Here is a 27,783-nt window from a genome sequence, read left to right as displayed (position 1 = left end):
ATACTTGTTCAAATAAACACGGATGCAGACCACTATAAATACACGTTTGTGGAATTTAAAAAACCCGCGCTGACGTTTGTGACATATGACAAATGACATATAAAATAACATAACCTAAACGTCACAACAAAAGCAAACATGTCTTTTTCCGTAACAAACAAGCTTTTTCCGTCAAACCACAAAACTGTCTTCGTTTTGGACCACACTCCCTACTTCGGGATATCATGTGAGAGCCCCATCGAACTAGAGTTCCTTAAAGCCCGAGCTCCCGGTTTTATCCCTATGACGCCCATTTGTAAGTCGCTGTGGACGTCGAGTGTGGAGTCGGCGATTGAGTACTGCAGAATCGTCTGGGACCTCTTCCCCCAAGGAAAACTAGTACGTTTTGGTCAATTTTGTGAGCAGACAAGTCATTCTGTGTTTTAGGTTAGGTTCATTGCAAGTGACACTGTTGCACATATTTTGAACACATGGAGCCCCTCACAACAAAATTTGAGTCACGTATGTACAAGTGTAATGTGTTTTTTTGTATTGTTTAGTTGAATTGTAGATAATGAATGCGATGTCGTTGATTGGGGTTCCGCCCCCTCATGCCATCAATCGAAATTTGGAATACACGGTTTTGCATGGGTTGAGAGCTGCTATCGAGGCGTTGAGTGACTGTACTGAGATACAAGGGAAGAAAATGAAGAGTCAGTCGTTCGGTGATGTTCAAACTAAATTGGTGAATAGGTGTCGCGTGATTTGTATAACTTCAGCTAGAGATAATGATAGCATGAAGCGTCTGGAGGAGATTTTTTTGAGTGTTTTGCAACAACAAAATAAAGTGGCTACGGGTTCAGACAGGTTTGTAGACATATTATACTTGTGGTTTATGAATCCGCCTTGTATTATGGTTGCAGATTGTTAACCATTGACCATTGCCACCTCGTCATCATCAACACGTTCCCCGTAAACATCGAGTCCCAAGTCAACAACCACTCGCCTAAGAACGTAAGTTTAACGGTTCACAACACTTCAACGTCAGTCGTTTTTTTTTTTTTTTCTTCAATAGTTGTCGCCTATTCTTACCACCGAAGTCCACTCAATCAAAGCCCCCCTAATCTCCAACAAGCTCTCCACCCTCATCCTCGAGCACTACAACCTCGGCAGCACCACCGTCACCGGCATCCCCATGAAGGAGGAGCAGAACGCCAGCTCCTCCGCCAACTACGACGTCGAGATCTACCACTCGAGCGACGCCCACACGGCCATCCTCAAGGGGAACGCGCTCGACTCCTCCGCCATCCGCACCGTCAAGGACGGGCTCGAGTACGAGACCGTGACCTTGAAGTGGTGCACTCCGCGCGGATGCACCGGGTCTGAGCTGCAGAACTGCACGGCGATGCACCGCATCACGCCGGTGGACGTGAATTCGCGGCCGTCGCTGTGTCTGATCAACTTCCTGCTGAACGGGCGGAGCGTGATGCTGGAGATGCCGCGCAAGGCCGGGGGGAAGATCACGAGTCATTTGTTGGCGTCGCACGGGGGCGAGATTTTCATACACACGCTGTGCACGGCGCGGTCGGTGCTGGAGGACCCGCCGAGCATCTCGGAGGGGTGCGGCGGGCGGGTGACGGATTATAGGATCACGGATTTTGGGGTGCTGATCAAGCAGAACACGCTGGTGCCGATCAAGACGGCGTTCGTGGAGGAGGGGAATCGGCCGATGCAGAAGATGAAGACGAGGTTGAATAGGCACACGAAGTACTGGCCGCTGACGATCAGTTCGACGCTGATTTTTAACCTGAAGGGGGTAGGTGAAGTTTGGGTTTGATGTAGTTTTGCCAGCGGTAAATTGAAACCGATACATATGTATCGCTGTTTGTGTATACTTCAGAGGCAAGTTGGCTTTGACCTGTCTTGCCATAAACAATTGTTTGGAATATAATCATGTTATATGACAGATAATAATAACATGAGTGAAGTTAGAGCAGTATCTGACAAAGAAAGTACCTATAAGAGTTTTCTAAAGGATGGTACGCTAATAGTATATTAAAGAACGAGTTTCATAAGGCAAATATTGAGGCACGAATCCAAGTTTATAGAACGAGCGGCGAAGCCGCGAGTTATATAAAGGATGAGTGCCTCAATGGCCTTATGAACGAGTTATTTATACTATTTTTTCTACCGCACACGTTTTTTCCCAAAATTTAATTGAAATTTGCATTTTTTTTAATCTGGGGACTTTTGTCGTGGTTGGTGATGGGTTGGTCTGACACTAACCACGAAATATTTGAGGTTCGAATTTTCACAACAACAACTGTAATTCGAATCAATTCGAGTTTTTGTAATTTAAAATTGGTTAAAATGTCTTGCGAAGAAGTTACGCGTCCGGAAACATGGGAAATTTTAAGTTTACATTGGCACTGACATTCACCTGACATTTCTCGTCATTGCTACCAATCTTACCGATCTAAATTACACCAGATCTATTAAAGAACGCCTTTCCGCTATTAACGAACTGCTGTGACGTCATTTGCGTGCGTTAATAGCTCTATTAGAAAACCAAAAAACGTGGGCGGTAGAAAAAATGCCTTTTGAAACGTGTATTTTATCATACTTTTTCTACTTCTGGGGAATTTAGTGGTGGTTGGTACGACAAATGTCAGATTATTAACATTTGAAGTTTAAATTTTCACAATGATATAAAATACGTTATGAAACCTGTATTTCATCGTATTTTTTGTACTTCGCGCCTTTTTTTACGTTTTAAATAGTTACAATTGGAATTTTAATTTTTTGGGGAATTTTGCTACGACAAATGTCAGATTGTAAAATTTGAAGTTTTATGCCCCTTGAAATACTCGAAATTTGTCAAACCGAGAAAATAACAACTAAATAAATCAATAAAAAGGGCAACTAAAAAGAGGAGCAAAAGATTAAAAAACGATAAAATACCAAAGGAATCCAAAAAGTGAGACAAAAAAAAAATGCAACTGAAAAAGTGACTTTAAAAAATTACAAAAATGCAATAAAATATGCGATAAAAATAGCGATAGAGAAAGACAGAGAAATGTCGAAAAAAAGGCGACAAAAATTGACGATATAAAAAACGACCAAAAAAGTAAAAAATAGAGAAAAATTACAACATGAAAAGCTGCAAAGAAAAGGCAACACAAAAACGGGAAAAGAAGATAATAAATACAAAAAATGAAAAAAAAAGACAAAAAATGATGCCAAAAGAATGCGACAAAAAAAGGCAACCAAAAACATCAAAAAAGACTACAAAAAAATATACAAAGAAAAGACGACAAAACAGCGATTAAGTAAATCGACAAAAGGAATAATTAAAAAATTGGTCTAAAGAGTTTAGACAGTACTTCCCTCGCTGTCGGAAACGTGACGACTGCATGCCTATTATGTTTTTTTTTTCGCAGTGGATTTCAAAGAATTCGGTTTTGTAGTTCCTGAGTAAATCAATAAAATAAATTTACGCATTCATTAATTTTTTTGAGTCACCCTGTATATGCAAATCCAAAAAAAAAATCAATGGAGTGATAAATCACAAGTACAGACTCATCATATTTTGTACAGTTTAGATAGGATTTATTCGGCAAACTTTCGAGCTGACGTCATCAAGTTTTTGGAGGGGATAAGCAAATATATTTTGACTAAACATTTATTATGCTCTTTATGACCTTAAAACATCTGCAAGATTTCAGAGCATTCGGTTTTGTAGTTCCTGATTAAATCAATAAAATATATTTACGCGTTCATTAATTTTTTTGAGTCACCCTGTATATGCAAATCCAAAAAATATGAATGGAGTGATAAATTACAAGTACAGACTCATCATATTTTTAGAGTTTAGATAGGATTTATTCGGCAAACTTTCGAGCTGACGTCATCAAGTTTTTGGAGGGGATAAGCAAATATATTTTGACTAAACATTTATTATGCTCTTTATGACCTTAAAACATCTGCAAGATTTCAGAGCATTCGGTTTTGTAGTTCCTGATTAAATCAATAAAATATATTTACGCGTTCATTAATTTTTTTGAGTCACCCTGTATATGCAAATCCAAAAAATATGAATGGAGTGATAAATTACAAGTACAGACTCATCATATTTTTACAATTTAGATAGGATTTATTCGGCAAATTTTCGACCTGACGTCATCAAGTTTTTGGAGGGAATAAGCAAATATTTTTTGACTAAAGATTTATGATGCTCTTTATAGCCTTAAAACATCTGCAACATTTCAAAGCATTCTGGTTAGCAGATTAAAAATTAAATTTCAAAATGTTGTTTTATAATTTTGATTTTTTTTCCAAAAATCTGGACGTTTCGAGTGAAAAGTCGATTCGGAGTTGTAAACTACATGTGTAGGACTATGTTATTTTATACAATTGAAAACCCATTTACTATGTACAATTTTGAAGTGACGTCATCGCATTAGTGGTGGGGATGATTAGACAAATTTTGGTTAGCGTTTTACCATCTACATGATATTCTTAATATAAGTACAAAATTTCACAACAATCGGTCGAGTACTTTCGGAGATTATCTGTCTAATAAAAATCCGGGACAACAGACGGACAGACGGACGGACAGACGGACAGACGGACGGACAGACGGACAGACAGACGGAAATGGGAGACCTATTTCTTCGTCTTCTAGGGGTCATGAAAGATCGAGAAAACGTAAAAGTAGAGAGTCGGCCGACGGACTCGATTACAATACTTCCTTTGCTTACGCTCGGGAAGTAAAAAGGCGAAAAACGGGGTAAGAACAATAATTAAAAAAAGGACGAAAAAATGGCAACAAAAACCGACAAAAATACACGATAAAAAAGACAACAAAAAACGCGACAGCGAAAAAAAGCGAAAAAAGGGAAACAACATAACAATAACCATTAAATAAATCAACAAAAAGGAGAAAAAAGACGACTTACAGACCAAAAAATGTCACAAAAATAAGAGCCACTTAAAAAAAAAGGATATCCAAAAAAAAGCGAAGATAGCAAAAAAAAGTAAAAAACGACAAAAATAACCGATAAAAATGGTCTATAAACGTAACAAGAAAAAAAGGGAGAAAACGTGATAAAAAAATTACAAAAAGACTAAAAATAAAGTCAAGACAAAGCGGCGAAGAAGAAAGAAAAAATTACGACAAAAAACTACAGAGAAAAGTCGAAAAAGGGGCAAAAAAACGACAAAAACAACCGATAAAAGAGACACCAAATAACGGGAATGAAAAAATGAGGAAAAACTGCCAAAAGTGATGAATTGACCCTTTTCCTGTAAGATCGTAAAACTTCCATAGTGACTTTCCGTGCGCACGCATCTTCAAAACCACGTTGGAAATAGTATCCGGCACTCCGGCAGCAGAGCAAAGGCCTGTGACAACAAACCGCTTTGACAGAATGCAACCGGCTACACATGCGTAATCTGTCGCTCATTGGTTAATTTTAACTTGGCGCTCCAAAAAACTGACTTCGCCTCACTCTGTATCATTGGAATTTATATAATGTCTACTCACTTTGCTTACAGGAAAAGGGTCAATTGAGGCCACAAAATAACAACGAGAAAAAAAGCGATAAAAAGCCAAAAAATAGACAAGAAAGGCAAAAATACGAAAAATTGAGACTAAAAAACGAATAAGAAAACAGATAAAAAGTAAAAAAAGGCGACAAAAAGGGAAGTCAAAACAAAGTGACAAAGAAAAATGATAAAAATGGACAAAAAGCAACTAAAAAAAAAACGTCAAAAAAAAGAGAAATGCTATAAAAAAGACAACAAAAAGTATAAAGAAAAGTCGATAAGAAACACGACAAAACCGCGATTAAGTAAATCGACAAGAGCAACTACAAAAGGCGAAAAACGCGATAAGAGCAATTAAAAAAACTACAAAAAGACCAAATAAATGCGAAAAAAGGGAAACCAAAGAAAATTGCTACTGAAAAAGGGCTAAAAAATTACAAAAAGGCAATAAAAAACATGTGACAAAAAATACAAAAAAATGTCTAAAAAAGGCAACAAAAATCGACAAAATACATGATAAAAAAAGACAACAAAAAAAACGCGACAGCAAAAAAAAGGCGAAAAAAGGGCAACAATATAGCGACTAAATAAATCTACGAAAAGGGGAAAAAAGACGACTTACAGACCAAAAAATGCCACTTAAAAAAGGGATATCCAAAAAAGCGAGAATAAAAGCGAATATAGCAAAAAACGACAAAAATAACCGATAAAAAGGGACCATAACCGTGACAAGAAAAAAAGGCGAAAAAGTGATAAAATAACGACAGCAAAAAAGGACAACAAAAAAGGGAAAAAACGCGATGAAAAATGGCCAAAAGACTAAAAATAAAGTCAAGACAAAACGGCGACGAAGAAGAAAAAAAAATGACACAAAATGCGTTTAGGAAAACCTTAAAGAAGACAATAAAAATGCCACAAAAAATTACGACAAAAAACTACAGAGAAAAGTCGAAAAAGGGGCGCAAAAACGACAAAAATAACCGATAAAAGAGACACCATAAAACGGGAATGAAAAATTGAGGAAAACGTGGCAATAGTGATGAATTGAAGCCACAAAATAACAACGAGAAAAAAAGGGACAAAAAGCCAAAAAATAGACAAGAAAGGCAAAAATACGAAAAATTGAGACTAAAAAACGAATAAGAAAACAGACAAAAAGTAAAAAAAAGGCGACGAATAAAAAAAGCGTCAAAACTCGACAAAAAAGGAAGTCAAAACAAAGTGACAAAGAAAAAGGATAAAAAGGGACAAAAAAGCAACCAAAAAACGTCAAAAAAAGACTTGAAAAATGCTATAAAAAAGAAACAAAAAGTATAAAGAAAAGTCTAAGAAAAAAAGAGCAACTGAAAAAGGCGGAAAACGCGATAAGAACAATTAAAAAACCAACAAAAAAGACCAAATAAATGCGACAAAAGTGAAACCAAAGAAAACTGCTACTTACTGAAAGAGGCCTAAAAAAATTAGAAAAAGGCAATATGTGACAAAAAAAATGTGGAAAAAAAGGCAACAAAAATACATGATAAAAAAGACAACAAAAAACGCCACAGCAAAAAAATGCGGAAAAAGGGCGACTAAATTTGATCGACAGAAAGGGGAAAAAAGACGACTTACAGACCAAAAAAATGCCACAAAAAAATTAGCTAAAAAAATGCTACTTAAAAAAGTATCTTAAAAAAAACAGAAAAAAAGGAAAGAAAGCAGAAAAAGTAAAAAAACGACAAAAACAACCGATAAAAAAGGGACAATAAACGTGATAGGAAAAAAGGGCGAAAAAGTTACAAAATAAATAAATAAAGCAGCAAAAAAGGTCAACAAAAAAGAGGAGAAAGCGCGATAAGAAAATGACAAAAAGAACAAAAAGAAAGTCACAACAAAGCGACAAAGAAGAAGAAGAAAAAAACGGCACAAAAGGCGACCAGAAAAACCAAAAAGAATACAAAAAAAATGTCACAAAAAATTACGACAAAAAACCTATAGAGAAAATTCTATAAAAGGGCAAAAAAAGACAAAAATAACCGATAAAATACACCACAAAAAACGGTGAATTAAAGCCACAAAAGAACAATATGAAAAAAGGGGATAAAAACCAAAAGAACAGACAAAAAAGGCAAAAATACGAAAAAAATGAGACCAAAAAAAAAACAATTAAAAACAGATAAAAAGTTAAGAAGGTAACCAATGAAAAAAAGCGTAAAAAAAAGGCAGCAAGAAGCGATAAAAATATAAATACATTGAAAAATGCCAAGTGTAGGACCTATACGAATTTATGCATTTAAGGCAGTAATTCTCAAGCAAAATTTTGAGATGGCATCAAGTTTTTGAAGAGAATAATAAAAAAATAGATTAGTGATTTATCATCTTTACGACAACCTTAAAACATTTGCAAGATTTTAGGGAATTCATTTTTTTTTTAGTTTTTAAGATAAATTGCAAAATGTTCACAATTCAATTTTTTTTCAAAAATCTAAACGTCGGAGTTAAAAAATAAGGGTGACCAATATATGTACAAAGCACCAAAGTAGTGTTTTACCATCTACATATATCAGATGGATTCAAATACAAAGAAAAAATCTTTCGGTGACACCTCAACATTTGAAGTTTTTGAAGGATGGTAATTTTTTATCGGACCATTAAAACTGTTTGGGCAAATAATTCAAAAAGAGCATTTGGCAGACGCAAACGCTCTTCTTAAGCTTGGTAAAGTTCTTTTGGAGCCCTTTTTTGTGAGTTAGTTCCTGAAATCAGTGGATATATCAACCAAATTTGTTCTTTTGACATTTATTTTATTTGGTATTTGACTGTTTCATTTGGAATGACTAACAATCTTGTACGCCAGTTTTTACGAAACTCAATTAAGCTCTTAAAGTACTCAATTAGGGTGCTTTAACAGCTCGGTTATAAACAAAAAAAAAAGTATATTAAAAAACGACATTATTTTAAAGCACGAATCTCAAAATTAAAAAATAAGTTGTCGGCGGAGTTTTTTAAAGGATGAGTGCGGTAAAATGCCTTATGAAACGTGTGTTTTATCGTGTTTTTTTCTATTCCAACTTTTTTTCCAGGTGTTTAGGGTAAAAATTTGAATTGTTAAAACTTTGGGGAATTTTGCCGTGGTTGGTACTACAAATATCAGATTGCAATATTTGAAGTTTAAATTTTCAAAATGAATTTTTATTTACAATGTGCGAAGTAGAAAATTAGCATATTAAAAAACAAGTTCCATACGGCACGAATTCCAAAATTAGGAAACAAGTCGTCAAAGGAGTTTGCGCTAAAATGTATTGTGAGACCTGTATTTTATACTATTTTTTTCTACTTCACATCTTTTTTTTTGCATTTTTAAAAAATTACAATTTTTAGAGGTTTGGGGACTTTTGTCGTGGTTGGTACGACAAATGTCAGAAGTTCCAATTTTCACAATAATAAATTATTATTAACAAGCTGAAGCGATAAATTAATTATTTGCTTGTAAATCTCGTTCTTTCTACGAGAAATATTATTTCGTTTTTTGACGTCTTAGTTTATTTGATGTTTGACATTTGATATGAGTAATGAGAATGACTAATGACCACCAATCTTGAAAATAACGAAACTCAGTAACGATATTAAACCAGTCAATTTGGGTGCTTTAAGAGCTCGGTTATAAACGCGAAATAGAAAAAGGTACTAACTATGATAGTGTCAGTTTCCAAAATTGTTCGAGTTTTCTTTGTTGTTTCTAGTTATTTTCTTTATACACATATGGCATTTTTCGTATTTTTAACTTAAAAGGTAAATACTTGATGATATTTTTATTGTACAGTTCTAAAACTTGTTTTTTTTTTGATAAATTTATAGTATTGTTGACGATTTTTTACAGGTTTAATTTTTCATATTTATTACAAACTACATGAAGGTTTAAAGAGACCTAAAAACTTGTAAAACGTCGGCAACATAGATATTTACAGTCGGTTACATTAAGACAGAACTCAGAAGTTTAACTGTCATTTTATCAATATTTTTCGTATGAATTTCAAATTTTTGAGTTGACAATTCTGAAAAATTGGCAGCACTGCACTGTTAGCATGTCAGTTCATAGTCACAGTAGTCATAGTTGTCAGTTTTAACATGAGCGTTCCTAAAAACCAATGAGAAGACGGCAATTACCGAATTGGCTCCAAAATTTAAAATTTTAAATATGTTGCCAATCTGACAAAAATCATTAACATTAAAGAGTTACTCGATATTAATAATTTGAGTACTACTAGGTACTTTATAGTACTTATATTATTAATATCGAGTTACATAACAACAGGCATAGGCCTGTTAGAAAGTTGTTATGTAACTGTTGTAGTTTGCGTTGCCTAGGACACAGTAGCCTAGGATATCGGATGTTCGGTTAAAAGAGTCATGAAGTTGGCGTTGATTTTGTGTAAACTTTGCGAAGTATATCTACAGTAAAACTAAAGTTGAATCGATGAAAGCTGACAACATGGAAAGACATGCTTTTTACGTTTCCTTCTGTCAAAAAATCAATGCCAACTTGATGACTTTTTCTATTGAACACCCGATATATCCTTTTACACCTAGTAGAACAACGTTTAAGTGATTTTTTTTTACCACATTTATTAAATAATTACTGATTTGTTGATACAAATTTTTGAAAAAAAAGTCGATTTGGAATGGAATCCAGATGCAATATACCGAATTTATGCATCGATGGATTCAGCTACAAAAAAACACCATATGGGTTGATTTAATCTCGATACCTTAGCTTATGGTAACCATGGTTGTTGCGTTCAAGGAATTCTAAATATGTACTTTTTTCCTTAAAGTTGTTGAACTCGTTTTAAATTGCCGATCGCATGTTTTTTTTTTTTTAATCTTTGAAATAACTGGTTGTCCAATTTTTTTATAGAAAAATTGTATGAATTTTACAAAATTTGCGCCATAATTTGAGGTCCTTACTAAATTTTAACAACAGTGGATTCGGTTTTTGTTTCTTGTCTTGATAGATACCAAGTATGAAGAGTAAAATGAAAAACGACGTACAGTCGGGACCAGAAAATCTTGGACGTCATTTTCCTGCCATTTTGAATTTTTGAAGTTTGAAATTTAAAAGATTCGAACATAAGACATCCCTATCAAATCCGGTTTTAAATAGCTAGCAACTCACTGGAAAATCTAAAGTTAGCCACAGAAATATGTGGTATTAAAAAGAGAGTATCTTAATCTTTTGTAAAAAATTAATAAATTATTAAAGATCAACAAAAAATTTTGTTTTAAAATCTAAGGTTATGTTTCTGCCAATAGATGGTATCTCACCTAGTGTGAGTGATTTTGCAACTAGACACCTGTTATTTTTTACTTGTTATGTTGTTATAAGAACATTTTGGATCAAATTGTATGTTACATGTTTTGAAAGCAAGATAAGGATTTATAAATGGGCAAACATATTTTTTTTTTAATCCCGCCAAAACCTTAATGGGTTCAATTTTGTGTAGCCACGTGACTACTCCATCTATTCAGTAACCTAATGATTTCTGGCAAAAAGCCTATAGTCGACGTGCTTCAGTATACATATTTTTTGATGACACATGTATTTATTATTATTAATAGCTGGCTTTAATTTTTTTTAGTACATCGACCCGCTTCCGTCCATCATCACAAAGGAAAAAATCACCGAAGACGAAGTGTTCCAGTGTAGGCGCATAATCTACAACCTCATCGCCCTCGAGAGTAAAAACGAGTCGCTCTACCCCTTAAATACGGGTCAGAGGGTAAAGGGTCAGAAACGGGAAGACCAGTACAAAGCAATGTGGAACGAACTGGAAACCCTATTAAAGAAAAACCTGCACACCGCTGACCATAGAAACATCTATAATTGCCTCCTGGAGTGTCACAAATTCAATTTCGACGAAGAAAAATTATCGGAGAAAGTGGAGTTAGACGAGGCGCTGAGGGAACTAGACCACATCGGTGCGTATCATCACTATTTTTGTTTCTTTGATAACGTGTACACCCACAGGGCCGTCGAAGTCGGAACCGGACGCCCCCAGGGCGTCAGTCATCCGCGCCACCACCGACTCGCCCATGTCGCCGCCCCCGCTGACCAGCATTAACCCGCCGACGACCAAGTCCTCGACGAGTCGATCCACGGGGATTTACTCGGCGCCGAGGACGCTGCTGGACATGTTCACCTCGCAGGAGAAGGTGAAGTCGAGGCCGGAGTTCACCGGACGGTCGACGGGCGGCAGCGTTGCCAAGTTGTACGCCAATCACAAATATGCGGATTCCGGGTCGCGAGGGGAGAGTATGGAAGTTGAATGAGTCGTTGATACGTGAATAAATTTTGTAAATATGTAACGGAGTTTTTGACAAAGGGCGCCACCTGGTTTAGTGAAACGTAAGCTTGCCGTGAAAGATTTATATTTATGAAAATATCCTACAAAAAACCTCAAACTCATTTTCTACAACTGATATTTTTACATTACATCCTTTAGATTATGAATATCTCTGTTTCCTATGATTACAAGAAGCAGAGTGAGTAGGGCGAATAAAAATATGAAAAAGTCGGTAAGACATTCATAATCTAGAATATTAAAAAAAATATATAATAACACATTACTATATATATAATTTTAAATAAATTCACTAACTATTTGTTTTTTGTAAAAGTGTTATGTATACATTCTACAGTATTATTCATAAAAGGCATTCAGTTATTTGTTGTATCTATATATCATTATAAATATTTTATATTAAAATGGAGCATCTATACTCGAAATTACAAAATCGTAGCCTTGATTCGGTTTCTTTTCGTCGTTTTTGTACTCCCGTGAGACGATTTTATAACACCGACGAGAAAATTCACATTTGAAGTCCTGTCAAACCGCCGAACCCAAATCAAAGTAAAAATAATGTCGTATTTACAATGCGTAACAACACACCTTCAAATGTAAAACTTCCTATAATCTTCTTTCACAATAATATATATAAAAATCAAATGAAAAAGTGGAATGTCGTCAATTACGCTAAATGAATGCCTAAATTTAAAAACGAAAAACAATGAAAATAAATTACTTAGTCTATTCTTACATATATAATAAGAAAGTTGATTAAGAGCGGTATCAAAATAATGTGACTACTTACATGTACATATAAAAAAACAACGGAACAATTATATAAAACAAATATTACAATGAAAAAATGTTCATACTCCGGGTGAAATTTACTCAGTGGTAACTTCGTTGTCCGACGAACGAGCAAGGGGGCGCCGAACACGCCCGACCTCCCGAACCCGACCCTTCCTCATTCGCCGCCGCCAACAAAGCGTCAAACTCCTAAAGGACTCTTGAATCACACTCAACTATTCCTATCTTTGTGAATTTTTGTTTAATGGGCTTACAAAATGGGTCCTTTTGAGTGCCACTCGGGAGGATATTAGAGGAGAAGTAACACACAGAACACTCAAAAAACCCACCGAACAACTTAACCACGACAAATTATGCAAACAGTTGTGTGTACAGTTAATCTAAACCTTACACGATTACATCATTTAATTTAGTTAAAAAAATAATGAACTTAATGGTACGCCCGTATTTGTCACTTGTCTCCGACGTCCTCTCTGAGCTTTTTGCTGGGCGCCTCCATCGAGTTGGAGTCCTCTTCGTCCAGGGCTCGTTTGTATTCGGGGGCCATCGAGTCGTTGGTGGAGTCCGAGACGACCGAGTCGTTCGTCTCTTCGGCCTCGATCGACGCGGGGCTGCTGTTGTCGGCGAACGAGGTGTTGGTGTCCTCGTCGAGGAGGGTGTTCCTGCTCGACTTGCCGTTCGCCAGGCCTTGGTTGCTCTCCTCCGACGTGGTCGTGTCGAGGGAGTCGCCGTTCTGGTGCACGATTGCCGGGGGTATCGAATTGCCGTTTTCTAAAAGAATACCTGCAAAAAATTACAAAATATTTACCATCACGGGAAAACGACTTTAAAATACACTTGAAATTTTATAGTGCCACATGATCGAAAAAACAATGCTCTAGTAGGCCATGAAATTTATTTTTAAAATAATGACTAGGCCTACTAGCGAATTTTTGTTTTTTTCTTTAATTTACACTCGTATCAACTGGATCGAATTTACATAGTTTATTAAAAATCCACCACCTTACAATTTTCTAGTATATATATTTCGGCTTTTTCAAATGGAACACCCGGTATTTTATTACCGTATCTTATTCTATTTTTTGTTTTGTCCTCATTCTTCTTCTTAGAGAGAGAACAAAGAATACAATAAGAAGCAGTCATAAAATATTTCTATTTATGTAATATTGAAAACATTTTTTATAAACACTCTGTATATGAAAATTTAATCTCCTTTATACCACATCAAAGCCGTACCTTTCTTTATCTCTTCACAAAATATTGTAACACAGATTTTAAAAATAACTACTGTGATTTTTTTCAAGAAAATTGGAATAAACGTGACAACGTCGCCTCGTAATTTCCAAAATAAACTGTAGTTGTAAAACCTAAAAAGAGGTCAATCAAAACATTTAAAAATATATAGGGTGTTTCATTAATAAAGTCAAAAACCAAAGTTTTCTAGTTCTTTGAAGGCCACAACCTAAAATGGAGCCAGTTTAGTCAAGCTCAATTAAATATTTGATTGCGATTACATTTTTAGTAGGTATGGCATTAAAGTCCCACGTGAGCAAGTCTACACCAATCAGACGTCGCTAAACGCCTCATTAAATGCGTGATTAACTTAATCTCACTTAAAATGTTCTATAAACTGAACCTATATATTTTTGTGCATGTTACATATGACTAACCCCGTATTACCATTTATTTTTGAAATTCCAATGCGACGTTGCCATGTTATTCCAAATTTTTTGAAATTTTGTAGCAAAGAAAAGAGATTCACAAAAAAAATCGAAACAGAAATTACTTCTATTTTATTACTGCATTCTTTTTTGTTAAGTATTTTCTACACTTCTATTGACCAAATGTCTGAGAATATTAAACTTCAAAGTCGAAGAATTAACTTCGTAATTAACAGACAGTTAAACAATTAGTTGTTCACAATTTAATAATATATTGGGTTTTCTATAAGAAAATTTTCTAAAGAAATATTGATTTTGCAATTAAGTTCCAACCCCCGGCTCACGTTGAATAAAAAAATATTATAACAAATCAGATAAGGCGGGTGGGCGCGGCTTGCATTTAGCCTTTCATATTTTTTTAATATATGTAATCTTCTTTTCATAACAAGAAACTTAAAACATGTTAAAAATAGTAAATTTTGTAGAGAAATATTGATTTTGCAATTAAGCTCCACCTCCCGGGTCACGACAAATAAAAAAATCATCACAGCTGCGATAGGGCGGGTGGGCGGGGCATATATTTAGCCTTGTTTTTTTAAATATATGTAATCTTTTCAGAACAAGAAACTTAAAACATGTTCAAAATGGTAAATTTTTGTAAAGAAATATGGATTTTGCAATTAAGCTCCACCCCCAAGCTCATGGCGAATAAAAAAAATCATCACAACTGCGATAGGGCGAGTGGGCGGGGCTTATAATTAGACTCTTGTTTTTTTAAATATATGTAATCTTTTCATAACAAGAAACTTAAAACATGTTCAAAATGGTAAATTTTTGTAGAGAAATATGGATTTTGCAATTAAGCTCCACCCCCAAGCTCATGGCGAATAAAAAAAAATCATCACAACTGCGATAGAGCGAGTGAGCGGGGCTTATAATTAGACTCTTGTTTTTTTAAATATATGTAATCTTTTCATAACAAGAAACTTAAAGCATGCTCAAAATGGTAAATTTTGTAGAGAAATATTAATTTTGCAATTAAGCTCCACCTCCCGGGTCACGACGAATAAAAAAAAATCATCACAAATGCGATAGGGCGGGTGGGCGGGGCATATATTTAGCCTTGTTTTTTTAAATATTTGTAATCTTTTCATAACAAGAAACTTAAAATATGTTGAAAATGGTAAATTTTTGTAGAGAAATATGGATTTTGCAATTAAGCTTCACTCCGCGGCCCACGACGAATAAAAAAATCATCACAACTGCGATAGGGCGGGTGGGCGGGGCTTAGAATTAGCCTTGTTTTTTTAATATGTGTGATCTTTTCATAACAAGAAACTTTAAGCATGCTCAAAATGGTAAATTTTGTAGAGAAATATTAATTTTGCAATTAAGCTCCACCTCCCGGGTCACGACGCATAAAAAAAAAATCATCAAAAATGCGATTGGGCGGGTGGGCGGGGCATATATTTAGCCTTGTTTTTTTAAATATATGTAATCTTTTCAGAACAAGAAACTTAAAACATGTTCAAAATGGTAAATTTTTGTAAAGAAATATGGATTTTGCAATTAAGCTGCACCCCCAAGCTCATGGCGAATAAAAAAAATCATCACAAGTGCGATAGGGCTAGTGGGCGGGGCTTATAATTAGACTCTTGTTTTTTTTTTATTATATGTGATCTTTTCATAACAAGAAACTTAAAGCATGTTCAAAATGGTAAATTTTGTAGAGAAATATTGATTTTGCAATTAAGCTTCACCTCCCGGGTCACGACGAATAAAAAAATCATCACAGCTGCGATAGGGCGGGTGGGCGGGGCATATATTTAGCCTTGTTTTTTTAAATATTTGTAATCTTTTCATAACAAGAAACTTAAAATATGTTGAAAATGGTAAATTTTTGTAGAGAAATATGGATTTTGCAATTAAGCTTCACTCCGCGGCCCCCGACGAATAAAAAAATCATCACAACTGCGATGGGGCGGGTGGGCGGGGCTTAGAATTAGCCTTGTTTTTTTTAATATGTGTGATCTTTTCATAACAAGAAACTTTAAGCATGCTCAAAATGGTAAATTTTGTAGAGAAATATTAATTTTGCAATTAAGCTCCACCTTCCGGGTCACGACGAATAAAAAAAAATCATCACAAATGCCATGGGGCGGGTGGGCGGGGCATATATTTAGCCCCGTTTTTTTTTAAATATATGTAATCTTTTCAGAACAAGCAACTTAAAACATGTTCAAAATGGTAAATTTTTGTAGAGAAATATGGATTTTGCAATTAAGTTCCACCCCCAAGCTCATGGCGAATAAAAAAAATCATCACAACTGCGATAGGGCGAGTGGGCGGGGCTTATAATTAGACTCTTGTTTTTTTTTAAATATATGTAATCTTTTCATAACAAGAAACTTAAAGCATGCTCAAAATGGTAAATTTTGTAGAGAAATATGGATTTTGCAATTAAGCTCCACCTCCCGGGTCACGACGAATAGAAAAAATCATCACAACTGCGACAGGGCGGGTGGGCGGGCATATATTTAGCCTTGTTTTTTTAAATGTATGTAATCTACTTTTCATAACAAGAAACTTAAAACATGTTCAAAAGGGTAAATTTTGTAGAGAAATATTGATTTTGCAGTTAAGCTCCACCTCCCGGGCCACGACGAATAAAAAAATCATCACAACTGCGATAGGGCGGGACTTATATTTAGCCTTGTTTTTGTAAATATATTTCACCTTTTTTCATAACAAAAAACTTAAAACATGTTCAAAATTTGACCACTGACAATCTTAGTGAATAAACTTTAAGTGTGAAACATAAAAATTCCTCTAGCATGCTTTGAAATTTCATGTAAAAAAAATGAAGTTGGCAACACCAACGCCTTATTTGTTTAATTTTACAGTTACGATCAAATAACTATCAAATGAAGTGTCAGTTATTAGTATTGCCAACATCATTATTTTAAAAATAAATTTCATGGTCCGCTGGGACTTTTTTTTATCATATGATGTAATTTTGGAGTGTGTGCCTAAATCAGAGGTACGCACTTTGTTTTGAAATCAATTAAATCAAATTTTAGGGTTTATAATTTTTTTTTCAATATGTAGGTGTGTGACTCATAAAAAAACATACAGCAACTGTCAATTTTAAATATAGAAAATACAGGGTGTTCTATTTAAAAAAAAATGAAATGTCGACATTTGAAAATTACAATAATTTAAAAAAAGAAACTATAAGGCTCAATTTTATATATACCACAACAAAGTGCTTAATATATTTATCTCTTCACAAAATAGTATATCACAGATTTAAAAAAAAATTTTAAAAAGTGGAGAAATTGGCAACGTCGGATCGGAATTTCAAAAATAAACTGTGTTTATATAGCTTAGGAGGTCAATCAGAATTTGTGAAAATATATAGAATGTTCCATTGAAAATAATTAAATTGCCTTAAAAATAATGTGACTTTAGTTTTGACTTTTTTTCTTACGCTGAATGATTCACCCTGTACATATTGAGATTTTTTTAAAGCGAATTCAACAAAGCGCTGGTCTTGCCAACATAATTTTTGTAACACTATATTATAACAACTCAGATAAGGCGGGTGGGCGAGGCTTGTATTTAACTTTGTATGTTTTTTAATATATGTAATCTTCTTTTCATAACAAGAAACTCAAAGCATGTTCAAAATGGTAAATTTTGTAGAGAAATATTGATTTTACAATTAAGCTCCACCTACCGGCTTACGACGAATAAAAAAAATCATCACAACTGCGATAGGGCGGATGGGCGGGGCTTATATTTAGCCTTGTTTTTTTTAAATATATTTCATCTTTTTTCATAACAAGAAACTTAAAACATGTTCAAAATCTGACACTGACAATTCACAATCTTAGTGAATAAACTTTAAGTATGAAATATAAAAAGTCCTCTAGCATGCTTTGAAATTTCATGTAAAAAAAAATGAAGTTGGCAACACCAACGCGTTCTTTGTTTAATTTTACAGTTACGATCAAATAACTATCAAATGAAGTGTCAATTATTATTAGTATTGCCAACATCATTATTTTAAAAATAAATTTCATGGTCCGCTGAGACTTTTTTTTATCATATGATGTAATTTTGGAGTGTGGGTACGCACACTTTGTTTTGGAATCAATTAAATACAATTTTAGTGTTTATAACTTTTTTTTCAATATATCGGTGGATCTCTCAAAAAAGTAGTAACTGTCAATTTTAAATATAGAAAATACACGGTGTTTTATTTCAGAAAAAACTGAAATATTGATATTTGAAAATTAAAATAATTTAAAAAAGAAACTATATTTACTCAATATAAGGCTCAATTTTATATATACCACGACAAAGTGCCTAATATATTTATCTAGTCACAAAATAGTATAACACAGATTTTAAAAATAACCCTATTGTGATTTTTTTGTGAATCTTTCCATGGGTAAAAAAAAAATGAAGAAAAGTTGGCAACGTCGGATCGGATTTCAAAAAAAAAACTGTGTTTGTATAGCCTACGAGGTCAATCAGAATTTGTGAAAATATAGAGGGTGTTCCATTGGAAATAATTAAGTTGACTTTTTTTCTAACGCTTAGTGATTCATCCTGTACATAATGAGAATGAGGATTTTGTAAAGCGAATTCAACAAAGCGTTGATGTTGTCAACATCATTTTTGTAAAACTAAATTTCACAGATTGCTAAACAACTTTTTTCTCGATCATATGACACTTCAACATAATATGTATGTTTTCTTTTTTATAAAAAAATCAGTCAAAATATCAATAAATAAAGCATATATGTAGTTAATTTTGTCATACGATTCGCAACATTTTTTTTTATTTTCCGGGAACCTTTTCAAATGATATAAGTACGACAAAATAAATTATGCAAGAAAATTTAGTTCTTGGTGTAAAAAATTTGTATTATTTTTTATAATATTTCAATTGGTTCCATTCTTTTTAAATTGAGGCCAATTAGACCATTAATTTATAAATATTAAAATAAAAATAGAAAGTCTACATAAATTATAAATAAAAAAAAAAATCTTTATTCTTAAAACCTTTCGTCAAGTTCATATTAATCGCCACGTCATTCTACTATCGTCTGTCTAACAAGCACAGCATACATTAAAATTTTCCGGGATTCGTATGTATATTTTATAAAGAACTTGACATGAGAATTTACGAATTAAAATACTTTTAGACGAAACCAAGAGTGACTTTCCCGATTTCTCAAATGCGAAAATTCTGCCATTTTTTTATTATTCACGCATAATAACAAATCCAGAAATATTGCAAATATTCTATTGTTTGAACGTAATTCAGATTTAAACACTTGAGGTGTGTATAAAATTATTCCAAATCACAATTGTTGAAAATTTATAACAAGATTTGCCCACATTGAAATGTGTGTTCAAATACACTTTTCTTTGTACAGTGTGTGCCCACAAGGTTTTGAACAAGTTATCAAAAAATATATACAAAAAAGAATTAACTTCAAATAACCAAATAGGACATTATAGCGACTGCAAATGTCTCACATGGGGACAATTAGCAATACGCACCCGATTACCTCAATACAAAGAAATATTTCGTTTAGAAATTCGAAATCAATGAAATTCAAAGATATAAAATCACTGAACAATATTTTCTTGCTCTTATCTTAACAATTCAACATTTATTTTATGTAGTACACAATTGCGTTGGCTGTGTTACTATTTTCAGCCTCGATTATGCCACTTTAAATTTTACTATAGTGCGTTCTATTTTTTTTTTTTTGTAATTTTTAATAAATGTTGAGTACTGTGGTGACAATATCTTTTAAACGACAATAATTACGAACCCAATGGTATAAGTACACGGCTGATAACAAAAGAAATATGTCAAACAATGGATAGCAGTTTACAAGGCTCTAATACAGACTAACCCAAATAACTCCAAGCGAACGTCGCTATTATAAGTAATGGAATTCTGAGGCTTGCTTCCTTAATTGTTCCATAAAACTTTTCAATTGCAAAGTACGCATTCTGAGCGCTAGTTTACGGATAAAAATTCAAATTACGTACGCGAAATAAGATTGTTTGCACAGACAGCTAAACTGATGCATTATCTTTTAAGACTACGTCTATCATATCAAATATCGCTTACTTTCACACATACCGTATGATCTCCGCTACCAATTAACTCGCTTTCGTAAACTATTACAAAAATCACATATATGTTACTGTTAACTAATACTGACGTCATCTAGTTGATTAAAGCACTATAGCGCAATCCTGGACCCAGTTCAAATGTCTAATTTTGAACCGAGCTCGCATTTATTTCATCATACGGTATAATATGATTACAGAATAGGAACGGATTATTACTAGTCGGCACGTATGTAATAAACCAATTTTCTTGATTTTCGTTGACAAGACTGTAATAAATCTCCTTTAGCCTGCGAAACATACCAATCAAGAATGTAAGAAATCAATAGTTGCAATCACGTGATTTGTAACGTACGAAACAATGTAATTTACAGTCGTGTGAAAAAAAACTAGTGCTCGTTGAGAAACAAACTGTTGGGAAAATTCAAACATCGTGGAAGCAGTAATCTGGAAACTACTTAATAGAATAAATGTGATGGTTTGAAAACTGGCATAGTTTCAAAAACGCGTTCGCTTGCTTGATGACGTCAAGGGTTATCTGACGTCACACGGAAAAAGAGGTTTTTAGCTAGATTTTCAGATTTGGGTTTTTCTTTGCCAGTAGTTTCCACTGTGTGAGTTTGTTTTTCATGTATTTCTGGGCTAAAAAATAGGTAACAGTGCATTTTGGGTTTAGTAATAGGGGGTCAATCTGAGTTTTAGGGACCAGTAATGTTGTCATTTGGTCGCCATCTTCAAAATAAGGGTCCACTAATTTTTTTCAATAAGCTTCGTAACCACGAGTTTGATGAGAAGTTTTTTTGTGGATAATAAAATTGTTTGTAATATTTATTAATAACTTTTGGGAGTAACTTCAATAATACAAAGGTTACGAGCAGAAAAATCAAAAATTAAGGGATAAACAAATTTGGGACGAAATAACTCTTGGATTTGCAATTCTACAAAAAGTTTTATCTATTTCAGATATCTTAAAGGAGATTGTATTCTTGAAAATTTAAAACTCCGGGAAAAGTTCTTGAAGATATAAAATATTAAATAAAAAAAATCTGTTTTGTACCATGTCCAATTTCCAATCTGTTCGCTCTAAATTTTAAAAATTAATATTCGCAATAAAAGAAAATTAAACAGTGAAAGAAAACCTAAAATTTAAAAATTTCTCGATTTTCTAAAAAAACTTGAAAGGAAACTATATGTTTGAAAATTAAAAATTTTTAGAATAATCTAGAAATTCCAAAATATGAAACCAAACAAACTCCGCTCAGTAAATTTTCAAAATTAATATTTACAATAACTAAATACAGTGAAGTAAAACCAAAAATTTCAACATTTCGGGGACTTCTGAGGAAAATCTACAATTGAAAATTGAGATTCTTCGAAAAAATCTAGAAATTCCAAAATATTAAACCAAAAAAAATCTGTTTTTATCCAATTTCAAACATTTTCTCTATAAATTGAAAGGAAATTCTAAGTTTGAAAATTAAATTTTTTTTATAATAATCTAGAAATTCGAAAATATGAAAATCTGTTTTGAACGAAGTCCAATTTGAAAAATCTCGTTAGAACATTTTCAAAATCAATATTTACGATACAACAAAATTAAACCAAATACAGTGAAGGAAAACGTAAAATTTCAAAATTTCGGGAACTTCTGGAGAACTTGAAAAGAAACTCAATAGTTGAAAAATTAAGATTCGTCGAAAAAATCTAGAAATTCCAAAATATTAAACCAAAAAAATCTGTTTTGTACCATATCTAATTTCAAACCTTTTCTCTGTAAATTTTCAAAATTAATACAACAATATTAAACAATGAAAGAAAACCTAGAGTTTCAAAATTTATAGAACTTCTGAAAGGAAATTCTAAGTTCGAAAATTATTTTTTTTAGAATAATCCAGAACTTCGAAAATATGAAAACCAAATAAATCTTTTTTGAACGAAGTCCAATATAAAAAATCTCCTCAGTAAATTTTCAAAATTAATATTTGTAATACAACAAAATTATACCAAACTTAGTGAAGGAAAACGTAAAATTTGAAAATTTCGGAAACTTCTGAAAACCTTAAAAAGAAATTCTACAATTGAAAAATTAAGAATTCTCGAAAAAATCCAGAAGTCCCAACATATTTATTAAACTAAAAAAATCTGTTTTATACAAGTCCAATTTCAAGACATTTTCTCTGTAAATTCTCGAACTTAATATTCACAATAAAACAAAATTAAACAGTGAAAGAAAACCTAGAATTGGAAAACACTTCTACAACCTCTGAAAAATTTGAGAAGAAATTCAATAATTGTCAATTAAAATCTTAGAAAAAAATCTAGAAGTCCCAGATTAGTACATAAAAACAAATTGAAGTGAAAAAAACTTAATAACTTCTGAGAAAGTTTAAGGAAATTCTATGTATGAAATTTTTTTTTATAATCCAGAAATTCGAAAATATGAAAATCTGTTTTGTACGAAGTCCAATTCAAACATCTTCTCTGTAAATTTTCAAAATAATATTCAAAATACATACAACAAAATTAAAACAAATACAGTGAAGGAAAACAAAAAATTTCAAAATTTTAAGAACTTCTGGAGAACTTGAAAAGAAATTCCATAGTTGAAAAATTAAGATTCTTTGAAAAAATATAGACATTCCAAAATATTAAACCAAAAAAATCTGTTTTGTACCATGTCTAATTTCAAACCTTTTCTATGTAAATTTTCAAAATTAATACAACAATATTAAACAATGAAAGAAATCCTAGAATTTCAAAAATTATAAAACTTCTGAAAGGAAATTGTAAGTTCGAAAATTAAACATTTTTAGAATTATCTAGAAATTCGAAAATATGAAACCAAATAAATCTGTTTTGAACGAATCCAATAACAAAAATTTCTTCAGTAAATTTTCAAAATTAATATTTACAATACAACAAATTTATACCAAATTTAGTGAAGGAAAACGCAAAATTTCAAAACTTCTGAAAACCTTGACAAGAAATTCTACAATTCAAAAATTAAGAATCTTCGAAAAAATCCGGAAGTCCCAAAATATTAAACCAAAAAAAACCTCTGTTTTATACAGGTCCAATTTCAACACATTTTCTCTGTAAATTTTCGAACTTAATATTCACAATAAAACAAAATTAAACAGTGAAAGAAAACCTAGAATTGGAACATTTCAAGAACATCCGAAAAATTTGAGAAAAAAATTTACAGTTGACAATTAAAATCTTAGAAAAAAATCTAGAAGTCCCAAAATAGTCAACAAAAAAAAAAAAAAAAAAAATGTAATAAAGAAAACTTAAAAAAAAATTCTAGAACTTCTGAGAAAGTTTAAGGAAATTCTGTGTTTGAAAATTTAAGTTTTAGAAAAATCTAGAGGTTCCAAAATATTAACCCAAAAAAAATCTGTATTACACAAACTCGATAAATTTTCAAAATTAATAATTACGATACAACAAAGATTAATTAAAACACAGTGAAAAAAACCTAGAATTGAAAATTTTCTTTCTGGAACTTCTGAAAAACTTGAGGAATTGTTTTGTACCATATCCAATTCCAAACCTTTTTTCCCTAAGTGTGCAAAATTAATATTCACAATACAATAGAATTAAACCAAATACAGTGGAAGGAAATCTAGAATTTCAAATTTTCTAGAACTTCTGAAAAACTACTGAAGAAATTTTTTGAGAAAAATCGAGTCCCAATTATTAAAAAAAAAACTTCTGCTTTACCCAAAGTCCAATTTCAAAATTCTTCTCAGAACATAAATTTTCAAAATTAACATTGGCAATACAACAAAACAAGAATACGTTACACGCAGTAAAAGAAAACCTATAATTTAAAGATTTCTAAAATCTCTGAAAAACTTGAGAATTAATTCTACATTTGAAAAATTAATATTATTAGAAAAAAATTTAGAAACCACAAAATATTAAACCAAACAAATTTGTTTCGCAACAACAAATATAAATCAAACAGTGGAAGAAAAAGTAGAATTTAAAAATTGTTGAAAAATTAAAATTTTTAGAAAAGTCTAGGAGTTCTAAAATATTAAACCAAACAATTATGTTTTATACAAAGTCCAATTTCAAATCTTTCCTCAGCATAATTTCAAAAAACAATAAATCAAACACAATGGAAGAAAACCTAGAATTGGAAAATTTTAGGACTTCTGAAAAACTCGAGGAGAAATTCTACAGTTGAAAAATTAATATTCTAGGAAAAAAAATGTAAAAGTTAATTAATATTTACGACACAAAAATAATTAAACACAGTGAAAAAAACTAGAATTTCAAAAATTGTATACCTCCGAAAAACTAAAGAAAATTCTAAGTTTGAAAAATTAAATTTTTTTAGAAAAGTCTAGGAGTTCTAAAATATTAAACCAAACAATTATGTTTTATACAAACTACTCCAATTTCAAACCTTTCCTCAGTATATTTTCAGAAAACAAGAACAAATCAAACACAGTGGAAGAAAACCTAGAATTGGAAAATTTTTAGGACTTCTGAAAAACTCTAGAAGAAATTCTATAGTTGAAAAATTAAAATTCTTGGAAAAAAATTTAAAAGTAAATAATTACGACACAAAAATAAATTAAACACAGTGGAAAAAAACTAGTTTCAAAATTTTTGAACCTCTGAAAAACTTTAAAAAAATTCTACATTTGAAAAATTAAAATTTTTAGAAAAGTATAGGAGTCTTAAAATATTAAACCAAACAATTATGTTTTCTACAAAGTCCAATTTTCAAACCTTTCCTCTGTATATTTTCAAAAAAGAAGGGTAAATCAAACACAGTGGAAGAAAACCTAGACTTGGAAAATCTTTAGGACTTCTGAAAAACTCGAGAAGAAATTCTACAGTTGAAAAATTAAAATTCTCGGAGAAAAATCTAAAAGTAAATTAATATTTGCGACACAAAAATAAAATAAACTCTGGAAAAAACTGGAAAAAAATTTAGAATTTCAAAATTTTTAACACCTCTGAAAAACTTCAATAAAAATTTTACGCTTGAATTTATTTTTTTTTTTTTGAAAAGTCTAATTCTAAAATATTAAACCAAAAAACAAATATGTTTTATACAAAGTCCAATTTTTAACCTTTGCTCAGTATTTTTCCAAAAACAAGAATAAGTCAAACACAATGGAAGAAAACCTAAAATCAGAAAATTTTTAGGACTTCTGAAAAACTCAATAAGAAATTCTACAGTTGGAAAATTTAAATTCTTATAAAAAAAATCTAAAAATTTACTGTTTTGTACGAAGTCCAATTTCAAAACACTTCTCAGTACCTATATTTTAAAAATCAATATTTACAAAACAGCAAGAATAAATCAAAAGAATTTCAAAATTTCTAGACGTTCTAAAAATCTTTCAAGGAAATTCTGCGTTTGAAAATTTAAAATTATTAGAAAAATATCAGAGTTCTAAAATATTCAAACCTCTTCTCAGTAAATTATCAAAATTAATATTCACAATAAAACAAATGCAAAACTGAAAATACAATTACCTCACCTTAAAATTATTTTCAGTTTTCTAGTTTTTCAGTTTTTCTCTTCATATATTTTTTTTATTATTAATTTTACTCTGAAAAGTTTTTAATAAAAGTATACTTAAATAAAAAAATAATTGCTGCCTACCCAAAAAATCTACTTCAAAAAATCAAAATAAAAAAAAAATCGAGGACAAAAAGTCGTTTACGAAATCCAACCCTTACAAACATTTTCTTTCTTGTCCAGTATGACGTCTTATTACCGTACTCTCGTACACAACTCGCCTCAAGATTGCCAACCACCGAAATTACTACTACAACATAATACCACCCGAACAACCCGTCTACCTTCACTGCACACCCCCGCGTGCCCCCAACCCCCATGAAACTCACTAGAGAGCAAGTCCGGTTGAAGATCCGACACAACGTAATGCGTCCACAGCGCCAACTCGACTTTATGCGGCGACCAAAACACCGCGTCTGGCCTATTACTTTCTTTCGCCGCTTTGTTCAACCTCTCTGCCACGGCCTGGATGTGACTGACGAACTTCAGGTACTCCTTCGTGGTGTAGTCGATGCCTTCGATGTCTGGAATCGCCAGCAGACACTCGTCGGCCATGAAGGGGGCGCTCTCGGGACACGCTGCTGCCAGGAGTGCTGCAAAAACGGCGTTTTGTAGGCGAGGGTTGACGTTTTTCTAGCGCGAACATACCTGAAGCCATCGTTGTTCCCACACCTTTTAAGTTTGATAAGGCGGTGATGGCTTGTTCGAGATTTGGAAGTTTCCTGAATGCTTTTTTGGTCTCAGCCATTACGGCTCTTGGTGTGTTCACTTTAACTAGGTAGGAGAGTTGAGGGTAGTATTTGCCCCGGGTCTGTTTCCACTTCATCGTTTGCACCAGCTCTTCGTGGATCATGTGGGCGTCCTTGCCCCTGCTCTTGATTTTTTTTGGTAGTTCATTTTGGTACCTGAAACGAAATTTTGTTTAGCATGACTTTCACATTTTTTTGTAAAAGATTCAAAATACGACTAATTCCGTATCATTTATAAGTAAGAATAATTAAGATTAGTCACTTTGGGTAAGGATAAGCATATTAATTTTACACTATCTAATTTAACGCTCTTTTAACATTGTTCACAGAATTGCACGGAATTAAATGGATCATTTTTGAAATAACAGAAATAATGACCTTATCGTAAAAAAGTGATAAATGTTTAATGAAAAACGTCCCGAAATGGGATCTTGTTCGTGTTTTAATGAGTTTTTACTTCTTATAATTAACTGCATGGGTTTTCCAAAAGATCGATTTATTGTATCGATTATCTCGGAAAAATGTCATTTAATTTTCAATGTACAGTCAAAAGTACGTCACTTATTAAAACCTTAAAATATCCAAAAATCCGAAATTTTATTTTCGATTTTTGATAACTCCATTTTTGGACTTTCGGTATTTCGATTTTTTTAATTTTTTATTCTTTTTATTATTACTCAACTAAAATTTTTCAATGTTTGGATTTTTTCATTTTTGTTTGTTCAATTTTTGAATTCTTCGATTTTTCGACTTTGATATTTTGAATGTTCGATTTTTCGAATTTTTGATTTCTCAATTTTTAACTTTTCGCTTTTCGGAGTTTCGATATTTGAACTTTTCGATTTTTTGAATTTTCCTTGTTTCGACTTTTCGACGCATCGATCTTTCAAATGTTTGATGTATCGCCTTTTCGATTTTTTTCAATTTTCCGAATTTTCCACTTTTAGAATTTTTCATTTTTCAATTTTCCATCTTTTGACTTAACGATTTTTCGACTTTTCGAT

At 32.4% G+C, this 27,783-nt stretch overlaps 2 protein-coding genes across 2 annotated transcripts in view; one reads left to right on the top strand and one right to left on the bottom strand.

The window, feature by feature from the left end:
- The first annotated feature begins 83 nt into the window (after window positions 1-83).
- On the top strand, window positions 84-11,871 carry LOC135123436 (protein asunder). The gene is made up of 7 exons (XM_064048073.1): window positions 84-378; window positions 427-501; window positions 551-846; window positions 903-993; window positions 1,055-1,795; window positions 11,145-11,484; window positions 11,534-11,871. Exons 1-7 carry the CDS (start codon window positions 139-141, stop codon window positions 11,833-11,835), a joined length of 2,085 nt encoding a protein of 694 aa, XP_063904143.1. The 5' UTR covers window positions 84-138; the 3' UTR covers window positions 11,836-11,871.
- A 46-nt stretch (window positions 11,872-11,917) lies between these two features.
- The window catches only part of LOC135123437 (uncharacterized), a 69,930-nt gene continuing 54,064 nt past the window's right edge, over window positions 11,918-27,783 (bottom strand). Inside the window, exons 3-5 of the mRNA XM_064048074.1 lie at window positions 26,679-26,935; window positions 26,360-26,623; window positions 11,918-13,442 (exon numbers count right to left, since the gene is read on the bottom strand). Coding sequence (XP_063904144.1) covers window positions 13,111-13,442; window positions 26,360-26,623; window positions 26,679-26,935 — 853 coding nt within the window. The 3' untranslated portion in view covers window positions 11,918-13,110. The remainder of the gene's footprint in view (window positions 13,443-26,359; window positions 26,624-26,678; window positions 26,936-27,783) is intronic.

The sequence above is a fragment of the Zophobas morio genome, unplaced genomic scaffold, assembly GCF_036711695.1.
Source record: "Zophobas morio isolate AGI-343-1 ecotype UQ-CSIRO unplaced genomic scaffold, CSIRO_AGI_Zmor_V1 ptg000006l, whole genome shotgun sequence".
NCBI lineage: Eukaryota > Metazoa > Arthropoda > Insecta > Coleoptera > Tenebrionidae > Zophobas > Zophobas morio.
The sequence above is the reverse complement of the archived record's forward strand: the minus strand, read 5'-3'. Positions and strand labels throughout refer to the sequence as shown.

Coding starts and splice junctions, on each gene's coding strand:
- LOC135123436 (XM_064048073.1), top strand. CDS start 139: ATGTCTTTTTCCGTAACAAACAAGCTTTTTCCGTCAAACCACAAAACT. Junction 847..902: donor GTGGCTACGGGTTCAGACAG/GTTTGTAGACAT, acceptor TTATGGTTGCAG/ATTGTTAACCATTGACCATT. Junction 994..1,054: donor ACAACCACTCGCCTAAGAAC/GTAAGTTTAACG, acceptor TTTCTTCAATAG/TTGTCGCCTATTCTTACCAC.